This window comes from Platichthys flesus, chromosome 15 (genome assembly GCF_949316205.1).
Source record: "Platichthys flesus chromosome 15, fPlaFle2.1, whole genome shotgun sequence".
In the NCBI taxonomy this organism is placed as follows: Eukaryota; Metazoa; Chordata; class Actinopteri; order Pleuronectiformes; family Pleuronectidae; genus Platichthys; species Platichthys flesus.
In genome coordinates, this window is record NC_084959.1 from 7759479 (window position 1) to 7779155 (window position 19677).

Consider the following 19677-nt stretch of genomic DNA (forward strand, 5'->3'; position numbering starts at 1 on the left):
CACACACACACAGACAGACTCGACTAATCGTGACTCATTGTAAGCTGTCAATCAGAACATTTCACCCCAGTTTTTAAAGCATCAAATAATAAATTAAAACCTCACTTGCCGGAAAAAATAACACTTGAACAAACAGTGCGATAAGAACTACCCTAAATGACAGAAACTTTGAGAGAAAATTATTATACCTGTGCTTTGACTTTTTAGTTTGGTCCATGTCCCTTTTAGTGACATGAAGGAGGTGAGGTTTACCTATAATGCAGCTATCCACCAGGGGGCGATCAAGGTGATTTGGCCTCACTTTATTATGTCTCTACAGCTTCAGTGAAGTCCTCTGACCAAAGTGCTGCAATGATACCAGCTCACATAAAATGTGCTTTATTTAACTGCTGCTGTGTCATAAATATGAAAAGTAAGGAAATGTCAACATAAACCTTTTGGCAAGAAGCTTCATCCTCTTAAAGTGACAAACCCATCTCCTAAGTGTGAAATTGATGGTTCTTTTCTAAATGAGGTGCATGGAACCTTGTGTATTTGTGCTTCAAGGGCAAAATCACAACTAAACACAATACACAAATGTGGCTCCGAAGGCAAATCTGGCCCGATCGATGAATGAATGAACAAAGAGGCTGATTTGTTTCTTCTGTAAATAAAAAATGAGTTTTTAATTAAATAAAATCAGTAATCTAGAGGAAATGATGACATATTCTATTATAAAGTTTAGCTTTCTAAAAGGAAAAATATGTTAATAAACAGACAATGATTCAAGAGATGCAATATTCAATACTTTGCCACATAAACAGAGTTGATTGGATTTTGTCTTGGTGAACTCACCCAAACATTGTTTAAATAAACACACACACTCCGAACACATCGTGTTTGAGTATGAGGATCGAAACCTGCTGGTCACAACCAGGAGGTTTGAAGTCACACAGACATTCACATAACACCAATGAACACAATGATTTCTTTTCACATTTATAAACTAACATATTAGCATTCATTATAGCACGTGGAAACCAATTAAAGACACACTGCACAGATGTTTGCAGTCCTCATTGTCAAAAGTGAGATTGGTGATATTTGAATTGCATTGATTTCAACAATAAGGGAGGGTTTACCAAGGAGGCACTATTGAGTGGCATTGTGGGTAGTGTTAGAACATTGGAGTATCTCAGCCTCTGCTGCTTCAATCATGATTGATCTCTCAACTATTCCCATATTTGATATAACATTTGATCCCAAAAAGATCTGGTAAAGCCCTGTTACAGCTTCAAATGCCGCCTGGAGTCAGGACATGTCAGTGTGTGTCCTCATTCCGGGGACGAGAGCTACAAAGGTCAGAGGTCAACAACTGTCTCTTCAGAAAAAACGCATAAATCAGAGGTAGATGTTATTTTCAGCTTTGCCACCATTTGCTGTCCTCTCTTTTTAGAGTTTGTTTTCAGCTGAGAAATGCCTGGAGGTCATTTTAAGCTTCTAAGTTTTTCCACCTACAGATGATACAATGCAGGTAATAATAAAGAGAGATAAAGTATTTAAAAAATATATTAATAGACTTTGTAATAGGCTCCAGAGAAGCATACGTGATCAATCTAGCCCTGCAGAATTGACCTGCGACCCGATGTACTAACACGAGCACTTACCAGTGTAAATGGCAAAACGTCACTTTCTATCTTCTTTCTGTCTGTCAGGCAAAGTCAGTGTTATTTGTTCCTGCAGCCTGTTTGGCATTTGAAAGGGAAAAGTCATGAATACAGAAAGGAAAGAGGTCAGGAGACAGAAAGTTTTAATTTATCACCACAGGGAGAACACAAATCTCCATGGTGACTTTAACATTGAGGAAACCTGTCATAGAAATATTTCCTCCCTACAGCAACAAACACACACACACGCTAACACACACACACACACACACACACACACGTACACACACACACACACACACACACACACACACACACACACACAGACACACACGCAGATACAAACACCAGACTAAATGTGTCTGCTTCTGCTACTTTCACTGATGGGCTACCTCTTGAAAATGGGTTTTAAAAAATTCCAAATTCTTGAGCAGAGTTTTGTCTTCAGGGACGTTTTCTCTCCTCTGGCTTCTTCAGCGACTTTGAGTGCAACAATAGGGAGCACAATCTCCTGCTGCATGTTCAAACTCAATCTGTTTGGATGTTGATGAAAAAAGTTCCACACAAATCAGAATAATGAATCAACAAGCAAGCAACCCTCAATTCTGCGACTGAACAGTGTTAACCAGCTGCTTGTTACTTCTTCTTTACAGGAAGAGAGTAAACAAAGACACTCAGAAAAGTGTGTATACCTCCGCTAAGGCCCAACGGTCCCCTTATGAAACCACATATTCACTATATCTGGATCTTTATCTACATCTGCACCAACTTGCACATGCTATCATATATCAGACATCAGTCCCCCAAATTATGTTTATCAAGATCCATGAATTATATCCTGAGAAATCAGTGATAATGTCATAATCTTCACAACAAATCCATTAGTTGTGAAGATCTGCAGCAGATCTTCCCATGTAACGGATTCTTTCTTGGCCCATGTACCATCCTTCCATTTAAGTTTTTTGAAGATCAGTTAAGTCGTTTTTGGAAAATTCTGCGGACAAACAAATCCATAAACAAACAAATAGGAAGTGGTGAAGGCACAGTGCAAAATAATAGATATAATGAATAATAATAATATAAACCGAAAATAATATAATCATTAGTAACATTGAAATATAACGTAGTATGATTAAATATATAAAATCTGTTGGAAGTGATCAGGAAAAAGGAAATGACTGTAATTAATTTGTGTATGAAAATGTGTTTGTCAAAGAGGAGAAAGTGAGAGCAGCCGACTGGTGAGTGGGACATGAATGTGAAGGAATAGAAATGAAAATTACACTGAACAGATCAAAACAACAAGTGAATACCGAGGAGAGTTGCACTAAAAAGCACAAAGGGAAACAAAGCCCCTCCTGACAACAAAGATAATTAAGGGCACGCTGACATGAGCCCTCCTGTGCTACATCAGCACGACCCATAACTTATGATGCTCATTACTGAAATATTCCTGGGATCTTTTTGCACCCTCCTGTGTTTTTTTCCCGGTGACTAAACTTGACATTGGCAGGTCACGGGGTTCCTCCCGGTTTAGCGTGCGCCTCAGCCTTTAGGCAGTAGACGATACATTCCTACGTTAGGAATCTTTCTCAGGCGCTAAACTGTAATTTGTCACTCGAAAAAACAGATGTGATCCACACAAATGGCAACACGGGAACGGGCGAGTGTGTTGTTGCCGTGCAGCGGAATTTACTTAATAATCGGAAACATCGTTCACAGCAGTAATTTGCGTTGTCTGTTAATTTGAGTCACGCCTTGTTGTTGTTGGCAGCCCTCTGCCTTCACTGTTAATGAGTGTGGAAGTATGCGCCTTTGCCTTAGTGTTACGTGGAGGCGCCCGGTGTGTTATGAAAGTCAATAGATGTCCCGTGAGGGGGAGAAGGGAGAGGCTGTGGATATGTTTATTAAATGGAGCTGTCAAACGTGATGAGGAGGCTGCGTTCACCCGAAACCTGTCGATTCACTTTGTAACCTGTTGTCTGTGGGAATTTTCCCTGTGACGTCCTGTCCGAGAAGGAGATACAAAAAAGAAAAACACAAATACGAAAGATCCTGAGTTTGGCGGGAAATCCATCAGCTACGGGGGCAGGGAGTGGAGATGAATGGGCAAGAGGAGGTTATTGACAACCACTGAGTTACTGAGGATCATTGAGACGCTCAGTCAAATGATAATTTAAAAGACGGATTACTAATAACCCCAGCTTTAAACTCTATTTTCCTTAGATTGAATGAAAATGGAAGAAAATTCATCCATTAAGAGGAAACAAAACCAAGACGAATACAGCAAAATAAGCCGATATGACATTACGTGGCCGAAATATCAGTTATTGCAGGTTTAACATTTGTTGAAGGGAAAATTCCACATTATTACAGTATTACTGTCTGAATCTGCCGCTTCAAACTGTTCATTGAGGCCGTATATATTTAAATATTCATACGGACACCGTGTTCCTTCCCCGGGATTTTTCCAACAGAGGTATTTCAGATGTCTTCTCCATGATTTAACACGTGGTTTGATCTTCTCCGTATCCATGCCGGGTGGAATATTGTGCTCTCATACCGTAACTAACAGTGTTGTGTGGTTACATGCTGCTGTTTCAGTCAGTCCTTCACTTAAACCCCTTCGTGACTCTTGTAGCAACAAAATGCCAGTAGAGCACACAAGCTTTGTTTGGTATGTGTTCCACAATCTACAGAGCAAAATCCTCAGTGCAAATGACTCAGCGCAAATATTTGCCTTTTCCCTCTTTGACCAAAATGTACGTTTCAAATCAATGAAAGTGACGCTGGCTGACTTGGTTCCCTCCGGCAGTGTGTTCGGTGTAGTGGCCCCTGCACTTGTTCATGAGGTAGACAGCCACAGTAGTGCTGCTTTTTATACGTTTTTATATATTAATTTCCACAATCAAATGTCATTTGTCTGTTTTTATAATTACTTTGATAAGAGCACATAAAGGAACTATTATTTATTTATTTCAACTTTTATTCCCTTTTGCCCAACAAGCTGGGAGCTCTATTCTATGGACTTGCAACCAAATCAAGCAGACCTCAGTGACAGAAGAACACCATTTAGTGTCCTCATGACACTTGTTGCTTAATGACTTAATTAAAATCCAGTTGGTTTCACTTGTCTAGAAATCTCACTCCCATCTTGTTTTAAATTTTCTGTTTTTAGGCTGAACCCTAAAGGTCGTGGCAGCATCCCAGCCAAAAGGTACGAAGCCATGTCTTTAATTTGAGAGAGTGATAATGTCCTGAACTGTATTTTACACCTTTTAGTCTTTATTTCTGTATTATTTCACATTTTGTGTTTGTGTCTCCATCAGTGCGAAGTCACCCAGCCCCACCTCACCACGTTCCCCCTCCTGGCCGATGTTCTCTGCCCCGTCGAGTCCTCAGCCGACCTCCTCCGCCTCCAGTGACTCCTCTCCAATCAGGTTGGTCCACATTGTTTGTGTAAAGATTTTTATCACATCTGCTCAGTCAAGCGGTAAAGGAAACTCTTGAGGTTAAAATGTGTGCGTCTGTTTGCAGATGACACCACAGTCTGAGTGGAGAGGAAAGAAAAACTAAAGCAGAATATTTATCTTCTTTAATAAGAGGTGTTTGGGTGCTGGGATATTTGATTCAGGCACTCACCAAGTGCTTCTCTGTAACTGATGAATAATGTTATCAATATTCCAATGTTTATTTATTTGATTAGGTAGCTCTTCAATATTCATCATCCGGAAAAGCTTGAACAGCTTTTATTAGAAAAATATATGATTTTTTTAATTTTTGGCGTAGTTCTACAAGTGTCTTCCCAGCTGCAGTGTTGTTTAACAATACGCCTCTAGTCTACAAAGTTCAAGAATTTTAAATATATAATATTATACTTGGCCGTCACTTCTAACCTTCCCCGTGAAAGGATGGAATTTAAAGCATGATTGTCTTTCTTGGGGAATAGCATCTTAATGTTACCTTCTCCTATTTTAAATTAGACTGCAGTTGTTTTATATGAGCTTCTCTATATATTTTAAATCAAGAATGCACCTTATTTGAATGCAGGCCATCTTACCACTGCCCCCCCAACCCCCCTGTCTTCCAATCACAAACCAAAACTGCAAAAGGAATTATGTTTCCAATAAAATCCTTAAGAGTTCAGGAGGATCACATCATTTAAATCGGACTTGAAAATGTGCGAATGAAGCCCGTTGGCATTTGGCACTAATATAAAGTAACGACCTGCCGGGGGCTCAAGCAGCTGAGAGCAGAACGTTCACTTGAGTTCGAGGCGTCCGAGTGAAGCATCGTAAACGCTTTCTTCCTAACTTCCTTAATGTCTCCAGTCTAGCGGGCAGGAAGGCTCGGGCTCTGTATGCCTGCAAGGCGGAGCACGACTCCGAGCTGTCCTTCATCGCTGGAACCATCTTTGAAAACGGTGAGTCAGCCTCTGGATCCGGCCAGCAGAAGAGGGAAAGAATGTGGGTTGGTGTTTCTGTAAAAACAAATAATTACCGTTGAAACAATAAGTCAGCCCCGGGAGTTCGCTGGACTTAATTTATTGAGCCCCGGTCCTGGATCTCACCGCTAGTGTTGAAAATATGTAAGTTATCCAAAGTTCTCTAAACAGTCAAAGGTTCTGGCTCCAAAAAGTCACAACTGAAAGATCTTTTAACACATTTTCTCTCAGTTACCATTTTAATTCTTAAATTTTTTGGCTACTGTAATTTCTCCCTGGAGGAAACAGGAAGGTGTGCAGGGGTCGCTTGATACTTTTGAATTTCATTTTATTATGGGAGTGAAGGGTGTGATATGCACTTTTCATTTATTCCATATTTACCACCAAGATTCTCACCAGTTTGCAAACAGATGTAAAGATGAAGTCAAGTGCAACAAAGCCAAGAACCTAATATCTTTCAACGAAGGAGTCAATTTGCTTTCTTTTGGGAAAAGTAAATAAATAATTATTTGATAATTAAATGAGTTATTACAGAAATGTCTATTATTCAATGGCTTGCTTGCTTCCTTAGTGTTGTGGTTTATTTTCCTTTTCACCTCTGCTCTGTTGGAATCTTTCTCTCTCTCTCTCTCTCTCTCTCTCTCTCTTCTCCTCCTCCTCTCCTCTCGTGCCTCTTTTCATTCCTCTCCAACCCTGAGCTCCCAAAACGTGTCATGTTTGTCTCTCCTCCGTTTTCTTTCAGGTCAAATGAAAACCAGACTTACACAAACATAAGGAAAGTTAAAACTACTTTGAGCTGCTTTGGCTTATGATCACGCAGATAAGGCACGTGAACTGATTATTAGGGATTTACTTTTTGGTCACGCCAGTTGACACATGTCCTCTCAACCCCCCCCCCCGACCGGACCTAAATAGAGATGGCAGCAAGAAGACTGTTTAGCTCTGCAATGCAGAGGAGTGTCACTGGAGCCCCTTTTGGGCAAAATGTGACCTTGCGGACATGTAATCCTGCCGGTGGCATCCCAACACCCCTGTCTGCTCCCGTTGAACCAAGGAGGGAACATCCCAGCTGTCCCCACGGAGCTTAAACTGCAGCCACACACTCTTAAGACCACTGTTACAGTACAACGGCCATATAAGTGAAGATCAAAACACAGCTGTCCCATCGGGTTTCTTTCTGAGTCAGCACGGTTTGTGAGTTAGGAGAGTTCACCCAAAAATAAAAACGAGGGGTGGGTGAAGTGTTTAAGTCCCCCAAACACTTTTGGAGCTTCAGGGGTTTCCTTTTTTGGGTGAACCATCCCTTTCAGTGCCTCTTATTTATGGAAAGGTTTGAGTTTATCTTGGGATGTTTAAACAAATGGAATGTTTCTCCTTTCTCTCTTTCTCTGCAGTTCATGGCTCCAGGGAGCCGGGTTGGCTTGAAGGGACCCTGGATGGTCGAACAGGACTGATACCAGAAAACTATGTGGAGTTTTTAAAGTCCACGTAGTTTGTTGGATCAGTCCTGACTCGTAAGATACTGGACCGGAAACCAGAGCCGGAGGAGGGGACTGGATTTGACTGCACAAGACCGGAGAGACTATATTAGCTTGTATACTATAGTGGAGCGGACCATTGTTGGAGAACTGAAACTGGACCAAGCAAAACCATATCAAATGGATGTGATGAAGAAGTGAAGCGGAGCGGACTGGGGAGAGACCCGTGAATTGCACTGGAAAAAAGAGAAAAAAAATAGGTTTTGAATCCCTCTGTGGTTTGGATGTAATTGGTGTGGATGACTCCCCAAGTTCTGATGATGATGTAATATGTGTGGAGAGAAAAGTGTATACGTGTGTGTGTGTGTGTGATATATCTGGGGTTGATATTTCTGAGCTGTGAGGCTTGTGATTTTTATTTTTCAGCCCTTGCTTTATTATTTGGAGCTGCTCTGCCCCACTGCTTCAGCATCTCCTCTTTTGTATCGCCTACGAATGGAAAAGCTCTCTGGAGGTGATTGATATGAACCAGTGGACTAACTCTGTGAGGTGACAGCACCGTGGTTTGTCCGACTGGGGGAGTGGAGCGTTTAAAAGCAGATTTTGAATGATCAGGTTTGTGCTGAACGGCTTCGATGTGTGATTGCGAGCACTTTTCCGCGTCAGGCGGGTTTTTCCCCAAGAACAAGACTCGACCTGACTAATGTTTCAGAACAGGAACTCCAAGGCAGATCAGCCACAGGATGAGGTCACCTGGCAAACAGTCTGGTCGCAAAGGTCAGCATTGGGTTTCAGCTTTATTTTTATATATCAGGCCTTTTCTCCCTCCACAGCCCTCGAGAAAAATGTGAAAAATGTCAAACCAGCTCCAGGAGCTTATCAGCAGTTTACAACGCAGCGTGGGAGAAAACAACCGATTCCTGTTGGTTAAAAGCCAAGCTTGTTAAAAGCTTCCTCAGGCTCGGGCTCAACGTTTTTTTGATTGCTGGAAATAACTGAATCCCGTGTCACATATAGTTTGGAGTCATGTTTGCACTCTTTCATCAAACAGGACGTTGTCCTTTTCCACATCACAGAGCACTGGCGTTCCAAAACACCACTGTTCTGTTTCCAATTCACTTCAGAAATACTTCAAAAATTATTTATTTATAGCTCGTCCGGTTTTCTTCATGCAGGAGCCATCGTGCGGATTATGTAAGATCCTTTTTTTTATTGCTCCGGATGCTTTAATCTCAGCTTGGACTAACAAACAAGTGAAGTTTGGAAGTAGGGATGTGACTCGGTTATCTTGTGTATGTTATCTCACACCACAACCCCCCCCCATGATTTTCTTTGTTCGTGCACGATCCAGACAAAGCCCAAATTGTCGTTGTCTGAAGAGGACTGAGATTCACGTTTGGGTCTGGTGTTTACAGACAGGACGGTAAATCTCAACAAAATGAAATGCAGATGTGTCTTTTTAGAGACACTGAAAACAAAAACAAAAATCCTTGAATTGTTCAGACACATGTGTGAAAGCTGATCTGCGTTGGGGCTCTGATGATCTCCTCCCCTCATGAGTCAAAGATAAACTTCTTCCTTTAACCACTTGATGAACAGCTGCATCGACTCCCCTGAAAAATAAAGAAAGAGATTTTCATTGAACTTCCAGGACAAAATATTGCAAAAATATTGTTGCATTTTAACAGAAAAAATCAAACGGGAGAGTAAAACAAATGTGAAAAGAGACTACTTTGTTCATATCTAAATTTCTTATTTATGAGACTTTCCTGGACTGTATTCTTTTTGAGGTGTTTAATTGACCTTGTAAATAAATACACAAGCATTTGATAAGGTATAATTTTTTAAGTCTGAAATTTTATATTTTGTATTCTTAGCCTACTAACTTAATTCCTTCCTTCGTTGCCCTACATTTTGTATCGTTTAAGTCTTTCTACAGCCTTAAATATTCCTTCAGATGTTTTGGTGAATTGATGAGCATGAGCAGAATTAAAGAAAAATGTTGAACATCTGCAGCTTTGATCGTTCTTCCTGATTCAGCGTCTGATGAGGATATTTATACTGTGGCTCTGTTCACACATGTTGCACTGCTTCCTCTGTCTTTTGTCTTTTAACGTATTAGAAGTCGCACAAACACCGTCAGGGCTGAACTCTTCAGAACAAAATAAAAGTCATTTCAGTAGAATCGCTGCAATAAATGGATTAGCTCAGTGCTACATGCCATAGACCAGACTTCATCTGGGTCACGTTGGCCTCAGCATCAATCATTCATGTCCCAAAATAATCATCACACCACCAAGCGTTGGACAAAACCTTTCTTGCGAAGATGCAAAGGTGAATTTCATCTGAACCATTTTTGGTATAAAGCAACACTTTGTGTAGATAACTGAGGTATTTAAGAAGTAGAACCTCTGGTACATCAGTTCTCCTTAATTGTGATTTTAAAATGCAAGAACCCTATTAACTTAACTTGCTGTATGATCACAAAGAGGTCATTTTTTTCTTTTGTGCACAAACTAAAATAACACACAAGATAATATTTAGTGAGCTTAAGAGGTGTTTTGTTGATTAGTCCCACTGTTTTGATATTAAATACTTAGCTGAGCCAATCATAGAGGTGGAATGTAACAAAGTACATTAACTAGTGACTATCGTTAGGCACATTTGTATCATTATAACTTTATAAATATATACATTGTAAAATAGTCACTTTCAGGTACTTTCATCTTTAATGCGTGTTGTTTTTACTCTGCTACATTTTTTAAATACATTCATGTTCACATTGTTTATATATATATCAAATATAGGTTTCAATAACGAGAGGGAAATTGGTCACTGATCCAATCGGAGCGGGCAGACATTACACATTAGATCCCACCCCTTTCAACTCTGCCATAAAAAGCGACACTTGTTAAGTACTTTTACTTTAAAAACTTTATTTAAATTAAGTACTTGGCTACATTAACCCAAGCAGAAAAGTAGATGTGATACTGAATTTGGAATACTTTGATGTATTTAAGTGTACTTTCAGTTTTACAGGTTGGTCAAATGCTTACTTGTCATAATATCAATGTTCAATCAGAGCATTTGAAATCGTAGAAACAAAGACTGGAGCGAAGCGTTGGAAAACAGAAAACTTTATTGTGTAAGATGTTGGAACTGAAGAGAAATCAGTTCTTCTGAATTTCAGCTTTAAACCAGTGATGACAGAAAAAATTGTTACTGACAGGTTTTCAAATGTCAAAGAACAACACAGATAACTTAATTCAACATTTAATCAAATAGGTGAAAATATCGACACTGACTACAGAAGAGGTGTAATACAGAAGTTATACAAACTATTGTTTTTTCAAACAAACATGTTATACTTTGTGTTTGCTTTTTTTGTGTCTTTTTTACATTGGATTACATTTACATAACTGAAATACGAACAGAACAGACTTCGATGAAAGCCATAGCCATATATAACAATGAAACATGATCTGCCCTTAAACTTTAAAGATAACATTTGCATGTATTTTATACAAAATAGACTTTTATCAACCAGTTGGAGGGTAGTGCAATTCCATCAGGCTCTGGCAGATTTACTTTCATGTGGAGATTCAACAGGTTTTTGTATTATTTTTTATTCTTTTCCTATTTTAAAGTGACCAGTGAATCCTCACAGCAGTATACACGAGATCCAAAGCCTTGACCTTTACAAAAGATACCTTTCGAATAAAGATAGAAGTACTACAAGTTGGATAATAAGTGCTACTCAAAATGTAACTACTTGAATACTTCTTTTTGTTTGTTAAAATCTTTTCTATATTTTATTTTAAATCCTCTGCTTTGGTCACTCTATTACACTAAACCTCCCCCCCACGTTTTCCTCATAACATTTAAAACACAGTGAGCGTTCGTGTAGACTTCCCCATTGACTCGTAAAATGTACATTTACTTCACAAGACAAAAAAAAAAGCTTTACACTTCCTAATGTATTCAACACGTCTACCTCTTTTTTTAATTTATATTTATTTTTTTTAAATCAAACACAAACCAACAAACAGAAAAAAAGAAAAATATTTACTTTCTTGACTCGTTCAATGTACAAAAAGGATTTGAGCAAAACTATTATATCAAAGAGGATCAAGCCGATGTACTCAAAAACTGCAGAAAATATTGTCATATTTTTTTGTTTCTTCTTTACAACAGATCAATCTCCACAAGCATCGGTATTTCTTTAGGGTTTAATCTGTCTCCTGATTTTGAAATCTTATTTCTATGGCTCGCTGTCTCCCTTTCTCAAGGCCTTTATTCAAACATGAAGCTAAAAGGCAAAGAGAGAAAATGTGTAGGAATATAGAGGTTATGTCTATGTAAAAATATTTTGTAGTAATAGACACTTTATGCTTAGAGGATATGTCTGCGCTGCTATATACACCTATGGCCGTTTAGAAGTGAGCGGGGATATGGTTACGTCTACGTGTTAAAGCTGGTTTTCTGAAGCACCGTGGCTCGGAAACGACTAATACTGTACGCAAAGTTACCCCAACAGATAAGACCACACTTGAGTCGAATCGCCCCCTCCCCCCCCTCACCTCGGGGAATCATCCACAAGGACGTGAGCGGCATCAAACCCCGGTTCTTAGAAGCGCCAAGGCCACAGCAGCGAGTCCGCAGGTGAGGCTGAGAGCCGGCTCTGCACACGGAACCATCCCCGGTGCGAGTGGCCGTCCTTTGGCTGAATGGCTGATTAGAACCATGATGGCTTCTTAATGAATGGTGGCTCGTGTGTGTCCAGAGCCCGCCGTGCTGTTAGCTGTGACAACCCGCTACCTTGTCTGTCCGCCGCCATTCAGACCTGAAGACGCCGCGTGGGGACGAGTACCATTCAGAGTGAACAGCTGAAGATCTGTAGGGTTTCAGGGGCGTTACAAAAAAACGTTATGGAAAATAGAACAGCTTCTATTATGATGCGTGTGTGTGTAAGTGTGTGTGTGTGTGTGTGTGGGGGGGGGGGCAGCAGGCATTGTGTTCACGCTGAAGCTGGGTATAACTGTTCATGTGTTTTTGCTTTGGCTGTCCCATTAGGAAGTTACAATCGTATATTCATGTTGCAAATGTACCAAAGTGCTGATCACCACCTGCCCGACAACAAGTAGAAAGTTCTGCTTAGTTTGCAAAAAATCGTGTGCATCTGCTGGGAAAAAAAGATAAATTGAACAAACACTAATTTGAATGATAACAATCAGTAGGTTTAAGCTGGTGTAGGTGTGACGCTGATCCCTCTCATGAGCGAGGAGCCTTCGGCCTGTGGGCCACGTGTCGTCGAGTCACAACTGACTCATCGCTCGATCACAACTCCGAGAAAGAAAGAACAAAAAAAACAAATCAAAAACACAAAGCTTGCACGTTGCATTTGGCACTAGCGGGAAAATCCTCCAGGTGATGTAGTCACTCGGGGCCTGAGATCAGATCGAAAAATATTATTTGGACCAAACTGCGTCTTCTTCTTCCAAAAATATTTGAAAATATTTGAGGTGAAATCTTGCGCCGAGAACAGAGGCTCCATTGATTATGTCTGTCTACAGCCCATATACAAAATATATAGAGATATAGATATATATATATATATATATATATATATATACGTATTTACCTTATCATTCATGTTGAGCTCTAAAGCTTAATAATCACTGCAGGTCGGGTTTGTGCAAACACAGAGATGAAGCTGATTAAAGGGTTGATTCAATCTAAAATGGTACTTTATGGTAATGTCCCCCCCCCCCTCAGGAGAACTACACAGTGAAGTTAATCATAAACTTTAAGTAGGTTGAAGTTTGAGAATTATTACACCTTATCTCTTCAAATGGAACCAGTTTAGAAACCTTATGAGGTGGCAACACACACACACACACCAGGAAACATGCCCGTCCATACTTCACCTCTGTCTGAGATAGTAACAGGCGGCCTGACCAGGGGAGACAGTTCCATGACAGTGTATTTAAAAAAATAAGTGAATTAAACTGGATCCTCTGGGTTAAAGCGGCTGGCGATGACAGGACGGTTTTGACTTATGGCTTTTCATCAACACGCACTCATTTTCAAAAGTTAGCGAATAAAAACTTGATTAGTCAAAGCATTGGAATATTTAAGTCAGTCGGTTGCTAAATATAACAAAACATCCGATATCCCAGTGGTTTCAGTTTAGCACAAAGCAGCTTTTGCTTTTTTTTTTTTTCTCCCTCTGCTCACAGATATATCTTTTCGCCCCCTGTCCATTTATCTGATTGTTGGTTTAACGCAAAAGCTACAGATCAGTTTTCCACAGAACTTTCTATCACTTTCTTTTCTAATCACAGATTTTTCCTGGGAATAACCGATGAATCTGTATGAAAAAAAAAAAGTCAGCCACGTTTAAGATGACTGTTTTCTATGAGTGTGTGAAATTTGGTGCAGCTTGATTGACTTGAATGAGAATGTGGGGCCCTGGCGGAGGCATGTGCTCTACTGAGTGCTCTTCTGGAGATGAGGCGGAAATATCTGGACGTGTAATCAACATTACATCTGTTGAAATAATCGACGTTCTGTAAATCGGGAGATCCGGTATATTTATCCAATATACGTCACACCGGGGAAAAAGACACATGAATCAACCTTTTGTGAGATTTGTGATCCTGGAGTTCTTTTAGCTGAAACTGTTTGCTTTGTAAAACATGAAGATCCTCACATCTCCTATCTGCGTCTAAGTGTATCGTCCTCGTGTGCACGTCTGGGGATCCGAGCAGAGAGAGCTGCCCACTTTTGAAAACACTGAAATGGCAATTTGGAAAAGAAAACAGAAAATTGCCAACATGAGAAGAAAAAAAAAGAAAACCTGGAAACAGACAAAATATGTGGAAGGATGTCGAGGTTACATTCTTATGCAAAGAAACAAACGGTTTAGAGGGGATGGCTATGAAGAGCTTCAAAAAGCTAAAAGGCACTGGTTTTCCCTTCTCGGATACATCCTGTGTAAACATTTTTGTGTGTGACTGCATGTCTGCATGTGTTTGCGTGACTCTCGCATGTGAGGTCAAAAAAAAGAAAAAAGAAAAAGGGGGGGACAACAATCCTCTGGCGGTTTGTTTTTTTTTCTTCCCGTGGTCAGGTGAACAGCTGAAAACAGTTTGTCCTCACTGTCCTTGGGTCCGGGGGGGGGGGGGGACAAAAAGGATTGTGTTGTTTTGTATGTTTCAAATTTTTGTCTGTGTGTGGCTTTTCGTTGTTTTGTTTGTCCCCCTTTCGTCGCCAGCCGCTCTCTCTCCCTCTCTCTCTGTGAAACGCCACACCAAGCGAGTGGCTCACTACATTCTCCGCACAGTGGATCTGGGGCCGGGGCCGGGGCAGGTGAGCAGAGAGGAACAGCAGGTCGCTGATCCAGGGAGGAGGAAACGCTGGTTGTAAAGAGTTGGCAGGTCACTAAGAAAAGCAGTAGAACAATGGAGGCAGGAAAGAAGTGGGAGGAGAAGGTGAGCAGGGGGGGTGGGGGGTGGGTAGATCACCAGAACGGAGACTGCCCACATGACAATCAGAGCCAGAAACATGTCTCCTCTGGAGGCCGAAATTTCTTCCTGGTTCGCCGAGAGGAAGGGCCACAGGTCGGTAGTCGGGCCCCCCTGCACTGTAGTCCGGCCAAATTCCGGGGGGGGGGGGGGGGGCGGATCGGGAGGCGTGGGGCTCCAGGTATTGTGCTCTTGGAGGAGGATCTGAGTCATTGCTTCACAGTTTTTAAGGCAGTCATTTCTGATGAAACAGCAGAGGCTTGACGCTCCCGTCTTTGAATTTTGGTATCTGGTTGGTGATGATCTCCGCCAGCATCTCGGGGAATTCCACGCTGAGGGTTTTATTCACAAAGGTGTAGAAACAGATCTGGAGGAGGCCCTCGACCATCTGGAGGACGAGGGGACACAGACAGGTTAATGAGACGTGTTGTCAAGGTTTTATTTTATTTTGCATAATAAACTTTAAATTAGCCGCAGGTCTATACACTGTGGATCTTTACAGAGGAGCGAGCAACTGGGACATGATGCATTCATGTTTTTACACACTGTGCGCTGAATCAGTAGAGCACCAAGATAATGATAAACTTGATCCACAAGATATGAAAAAAAAATCCTGGCTTCCTTAAAAGAGACAGAAAGAAAGCCACTGGTAAACTTCATGGACATGATTACTTTCAAATCTGTGATGTGTAGGAAGTCCATATAAAACAAAGGAGAGGAAAGACATGAATCATAATAGGTACATACTGTATCAGTGTGTGTGTGTGTGTGTGTGTCGTTGTGTGTGTCTCTGACCTCCTGCATGGAGTCCAGTAGCTTAGTTAGCTGGTAGAAGCGCTGCCAGTTCTGACTGGCGTTCTCCTCTCTCTTGACGATGGCTTTGCCGAGCTCCTTGATATACGTCATCCGGATCTCGTCAAACACCGCCTGGCTCTTCAGGCCGTCCTTTGGTACTACACACACACACACACACACACACAGACACACACACACACACACAGAGACAAACACACACAGATAAAAAAAAAAAAATGTTTGTCAATGAATGATTCTCTGAACTCAGACTGTATTTGCAGCGTCAGTCCCATCAACAAGATCCGAACCAGGTCCCTGTGACGTCACGTGTTGTTTAGATTAACACTCTAAACTGTGTAATTTACAAACAGGCCCATTCATAAACATATACATCTCAACACTTGGGGATGTGAACAGCTGCTTATTCAATTTCAAACATCCGCCTGAAACTGAAAATCCATCCACAATGTTTCTATCTGTGTGAGTCTGTTCTTCATCCTGCCCCCCCCCCGATGCAACAAACAGCACGAGGCATTAAAACTTCATTAAAACTGACTGTGTGGGACCCCGACTCCGACCCTGGGGAGAAGCTGGGTAAACACACACAGATGCACACATGCACCCCCCCCCACCCCCCCCCCCCCCCATCCAGAACGCTGTAGGCTGTGGAAAATATGCAAAAAGCCTAAAAAAGCAACATCAAATGCTTCCGTGCACGTCGGCGTGGCCCCGGACGAGAGGCTGAGAGGAGAGGAGCTAATGTTTGGACGCGCACTTCAAAAAAAAAAAATCACATCATTCACTCTGCGTGTGCATCGTGATTCAAAGACCTCGAGCTGAGGATTCACTCTGAGCCGGTCACGAGTTAGGGAGCGAGGAGGAAAAAAAAAAATACCAAGAAAGGGATGAAAAAACATCAATGTGCAGTTGTCATAACAACCACGTCAACACATTATGGATTCCTCGTCAGCCGGCCGCCTGGCGATGAGCCACAGTCACTGACCTCGAGATTATGAGAGAAGCCAAAGAGGCTGGGATCAGAATGAAATACCGATTTACATAATCAGACCGGTGCAATCTGGCCTCTGCATTATCCCTTTGCAGGTTTGGCAGAGAGACAAATCCTACAGGAGAGCAAACGGGTTTTCTTCAAGCTTTTCTGCACTAAAATCTGTGTTTCTTATTTTTTTAATGCATCACTCTGACTTTCATTTAACGCAATCTTGACAGTAATTGATATCCCGTTGAGCAGAAAGTGAGGTCGGCCTTCTGAACATTAATCCACAGGTCGAAGCAAATTGACCTTTCATTTTCAGTCCTGTGCACGGGGGAGTGACTCCGACAGCTCAAACCAAAGTTGTTCTAACCTGATAGTATTTCCATCCCCGAGGGGAGCAGATGGAAATAGCTCTCAGGTAAGAACATGCAACCAGTGCTCCCTATGGAAATGTCATTTCCTCCGCGTAACGAGCAAATTGCCTCTTAAGTGCATCCTCTCCGAGACTGTGGTGGAACAGTCACCTCTCCGGAAAAAAGGGGAAATGTACAAAGTCAGAAAATGCTGTGTAATGTTACTCTGCCGATTTTAATGGTGATAATTGCGTTGCTGGAACATCCGCCCACTGCTTCCATGTGCCTCTTTCAATAATTTGTACATTTTAAAGCAACTCAAGCGAAGGATAGATTTAGAATGACAACCACTATGACAAATCTGTTCCTAGTCCAATTTCCACTCGTCAAACCTGAAATTATCAAAATTGGGAAAAAGGTTTTTACTGTAAAAAAAAAAACGTTTTTCACAAGGCGTTTTAATTCAAGCAATTTGCAACCATGTTGACTGCAAAGCTCGGTTTATCCTCCCGAGATAAGCTGCATTCATTGAACTGTGTTTCTGTCACTGGGCAGGAAAAAAAAAAAAGATCTGTCGACAAAGACACCTGCTGAAACTCAAAAGAGGAAGTACTGAAACAATCAATTTCCTGTCAGTCGACTAATTACTGCAACTCGAGTCACTGAATCACAGCAACACGTTTTAAACAACAGATCGAGTGAAGGTCCGAACCTTCATTTGCAGAAAAGTGGTGCAAAAGAAAAACTCCTGTGCCACATCCAGTGAAAGGGTTTTCAAACCAGGTAAAGACAGGCTTGGCTTGGACGCACTCTTTGTGACCGCTCACTCTAAAGCTTCTCCACAGACCCGGAGCTGCAGCCTGCACTCGCAATTATTAGATGTGGAGGAGAAAATGCACTCTGGTCGAATTTTTTGATAATGTTTACCCTCCATCCACAACACAAACCACCACCCTGTGACACACTGAGCCAGCGAGGGAGTTTCAGCTGCATTACCTGCTCGATACAGTGGATTTTGAATCAGAACCAATGTCGGCGCGTGTTCCTTTAAAGCAGAGTGTGTTCTGTTACCTGTACTCAGCAGTAACAGGACCTTCATGCACAGGTACTCGTCGTAGGACACCTGCAGTCGGACAAACTCGTTGCAGATCTTCAGCATCTGCTCGCACTGGTCGTTCATGAAGGGCAGCTTCATTCGCTCTCTGAAAGGAGGGCAGGAAAAGGGAATGGAGAGAGAAGGGATGGGGGGACAGAGACAAACAAGGAGGAAAGGGAGGAAAACGGGGAGAAGGGAGACATACAAATTAGATTTAGGCTCTTTCACTCATCCTGTTATTCTCGTCCTCAATAAACAGCCCCAGCAGGGAAGTGCTTCAGCGCTGCGAGAGGAAACCGGACTGTGAAATCAGGGCTGATGGATTTTCACACCTCGCTCCCACCAGCACACAGTCCACATTACTTTCTACCTTCAGAATCAATAGAGAGGCACATTCTGCAGATTTGTGGCCTGGGGTTTATCGGCCTTTTATTCATCATGACCAGCTTCAGCCCTACCGGCCGTGACCCCTTCACCTTGCACTTCTATTTTCACATCTCTTTGAGTTTGCATGTCTCGGATCAGATCTCTTTCTAGGTATTTAAGAGAGAAGTGAGCGATTTGCAGGTTTTCAGGAACAAGAGGGTTGGGTTGTTAATTTAGCGTAAAGTAAAGCACATTTACACACATTTACGGAATAAAGAAAAGGTTCTGCACTTTGGAGACAACTTCCAAATGGCTGCACGAGAGTCAGTGGTTATATCAAAATCAAGAGCCATGAACAGAACCTCACCACGTGTTCAGCAAACTGAGGAATCCAAGATGTGTTTCAGTGGTTTACTATATCCAAACTTATTACTGATTACATTGATCAACTCTAGAGGTTGTTGGAATTATTGATAATTGACAGTTGATAATTGTGATTACTTCCATGGATCTGTATATTTTTTAGCTAAAGTCTTTATGAAAAATGGAAAATGCATGCATATAAACAATTTATTATTACTTATTAGTGTTATATCGCACATTGAGTGGTAATTACAATATTTCTATCAAGACACAAAATGCATCATTTTTGGGAAACTGTTTTTTGGAAAAATGCTAAAACAGAAGCTAGCAGAACACAGGCTAGCATTAGCCCCGGAGACTCTTCTCTATTAGAAGTTATGCTTAAATATAATAAAGGTGTTTTGGAGATATAATCAGCAAAAGTTTATAAAAGTGTGGTGAGTTTTCAAGGATTGAGATGATGAAATGGCCCAATGTTGTTTCACCTCTTTATAAGTGTTTGAATTCTGACCCTTCAAATGACGAGCAGCTCTCTGGGAACAGACGAGCTAACGGGGGATTAGCCTCGATCCTGTTTCCCCCAGAGACCGGAGTCTGTGACCGGCACAATCAT

At 41.4% G+C, this 19677-nt stretch overlaps 2 protein-coding genes across 3 annotated transcripts in view; one reads left to right on the forward strand and one right to left on the reverse strand.

Moving 5' to 3' along the window:
• Positions 1-9579, forward strand: part of LOC133969410 (rho GTPase-activating protein 26-like) — a 73599-nt gene extending 64020 nt beyond the window's left edge. Inside the window, exons 21-24 of the mRNA XM_062405873.1 lie at positions 4825-4863; positions 4976-5086; positions 5978-6069; positions 7485-9579. Of these exons, the coding sequence (XP_062261857.1) occupies positions 4825-4863; positions 4976-5086; positions 5978-6069; positions 7485-7582 (340 nt within the window). The 3' untranslated portion in view covers positions 7583-9579. The remainder of the gene's footprint in view (positions 1-4824; positions 4864-4975; positions 5087-5977; positions 6070-7484) is intronic.
• A 1110-nt stretch (positions 9580-10689) lies between these two features.
• LOC133969411 (glucocorticoid receptor) overlaps positions 10690-19677 on the reverse strand; it is a 64587-nt gene continuing 55599 nt past the window's right edge. For both annotated transcript variants that reach the window (XM_062405875.1, XM_062405876.1), the window contains 3 exons: positions 18311-18441; positions 15890-16047; positions 10690-15482 (listed from right to left, as the gene is read on the reverse strand). In XM_062405875.1, coding sequence (XP_062261859.1) covers positions 15330-15482; positions 15890-16047; positions 18311-18441 — 442 coding nt within the window. In that variant the 3' untranslated portion in view covers positions 10690-15329. The remainder of the gene's footprint in view (positions 15483-15889; positions 16048-18310; positions 18442-19677) is intronic.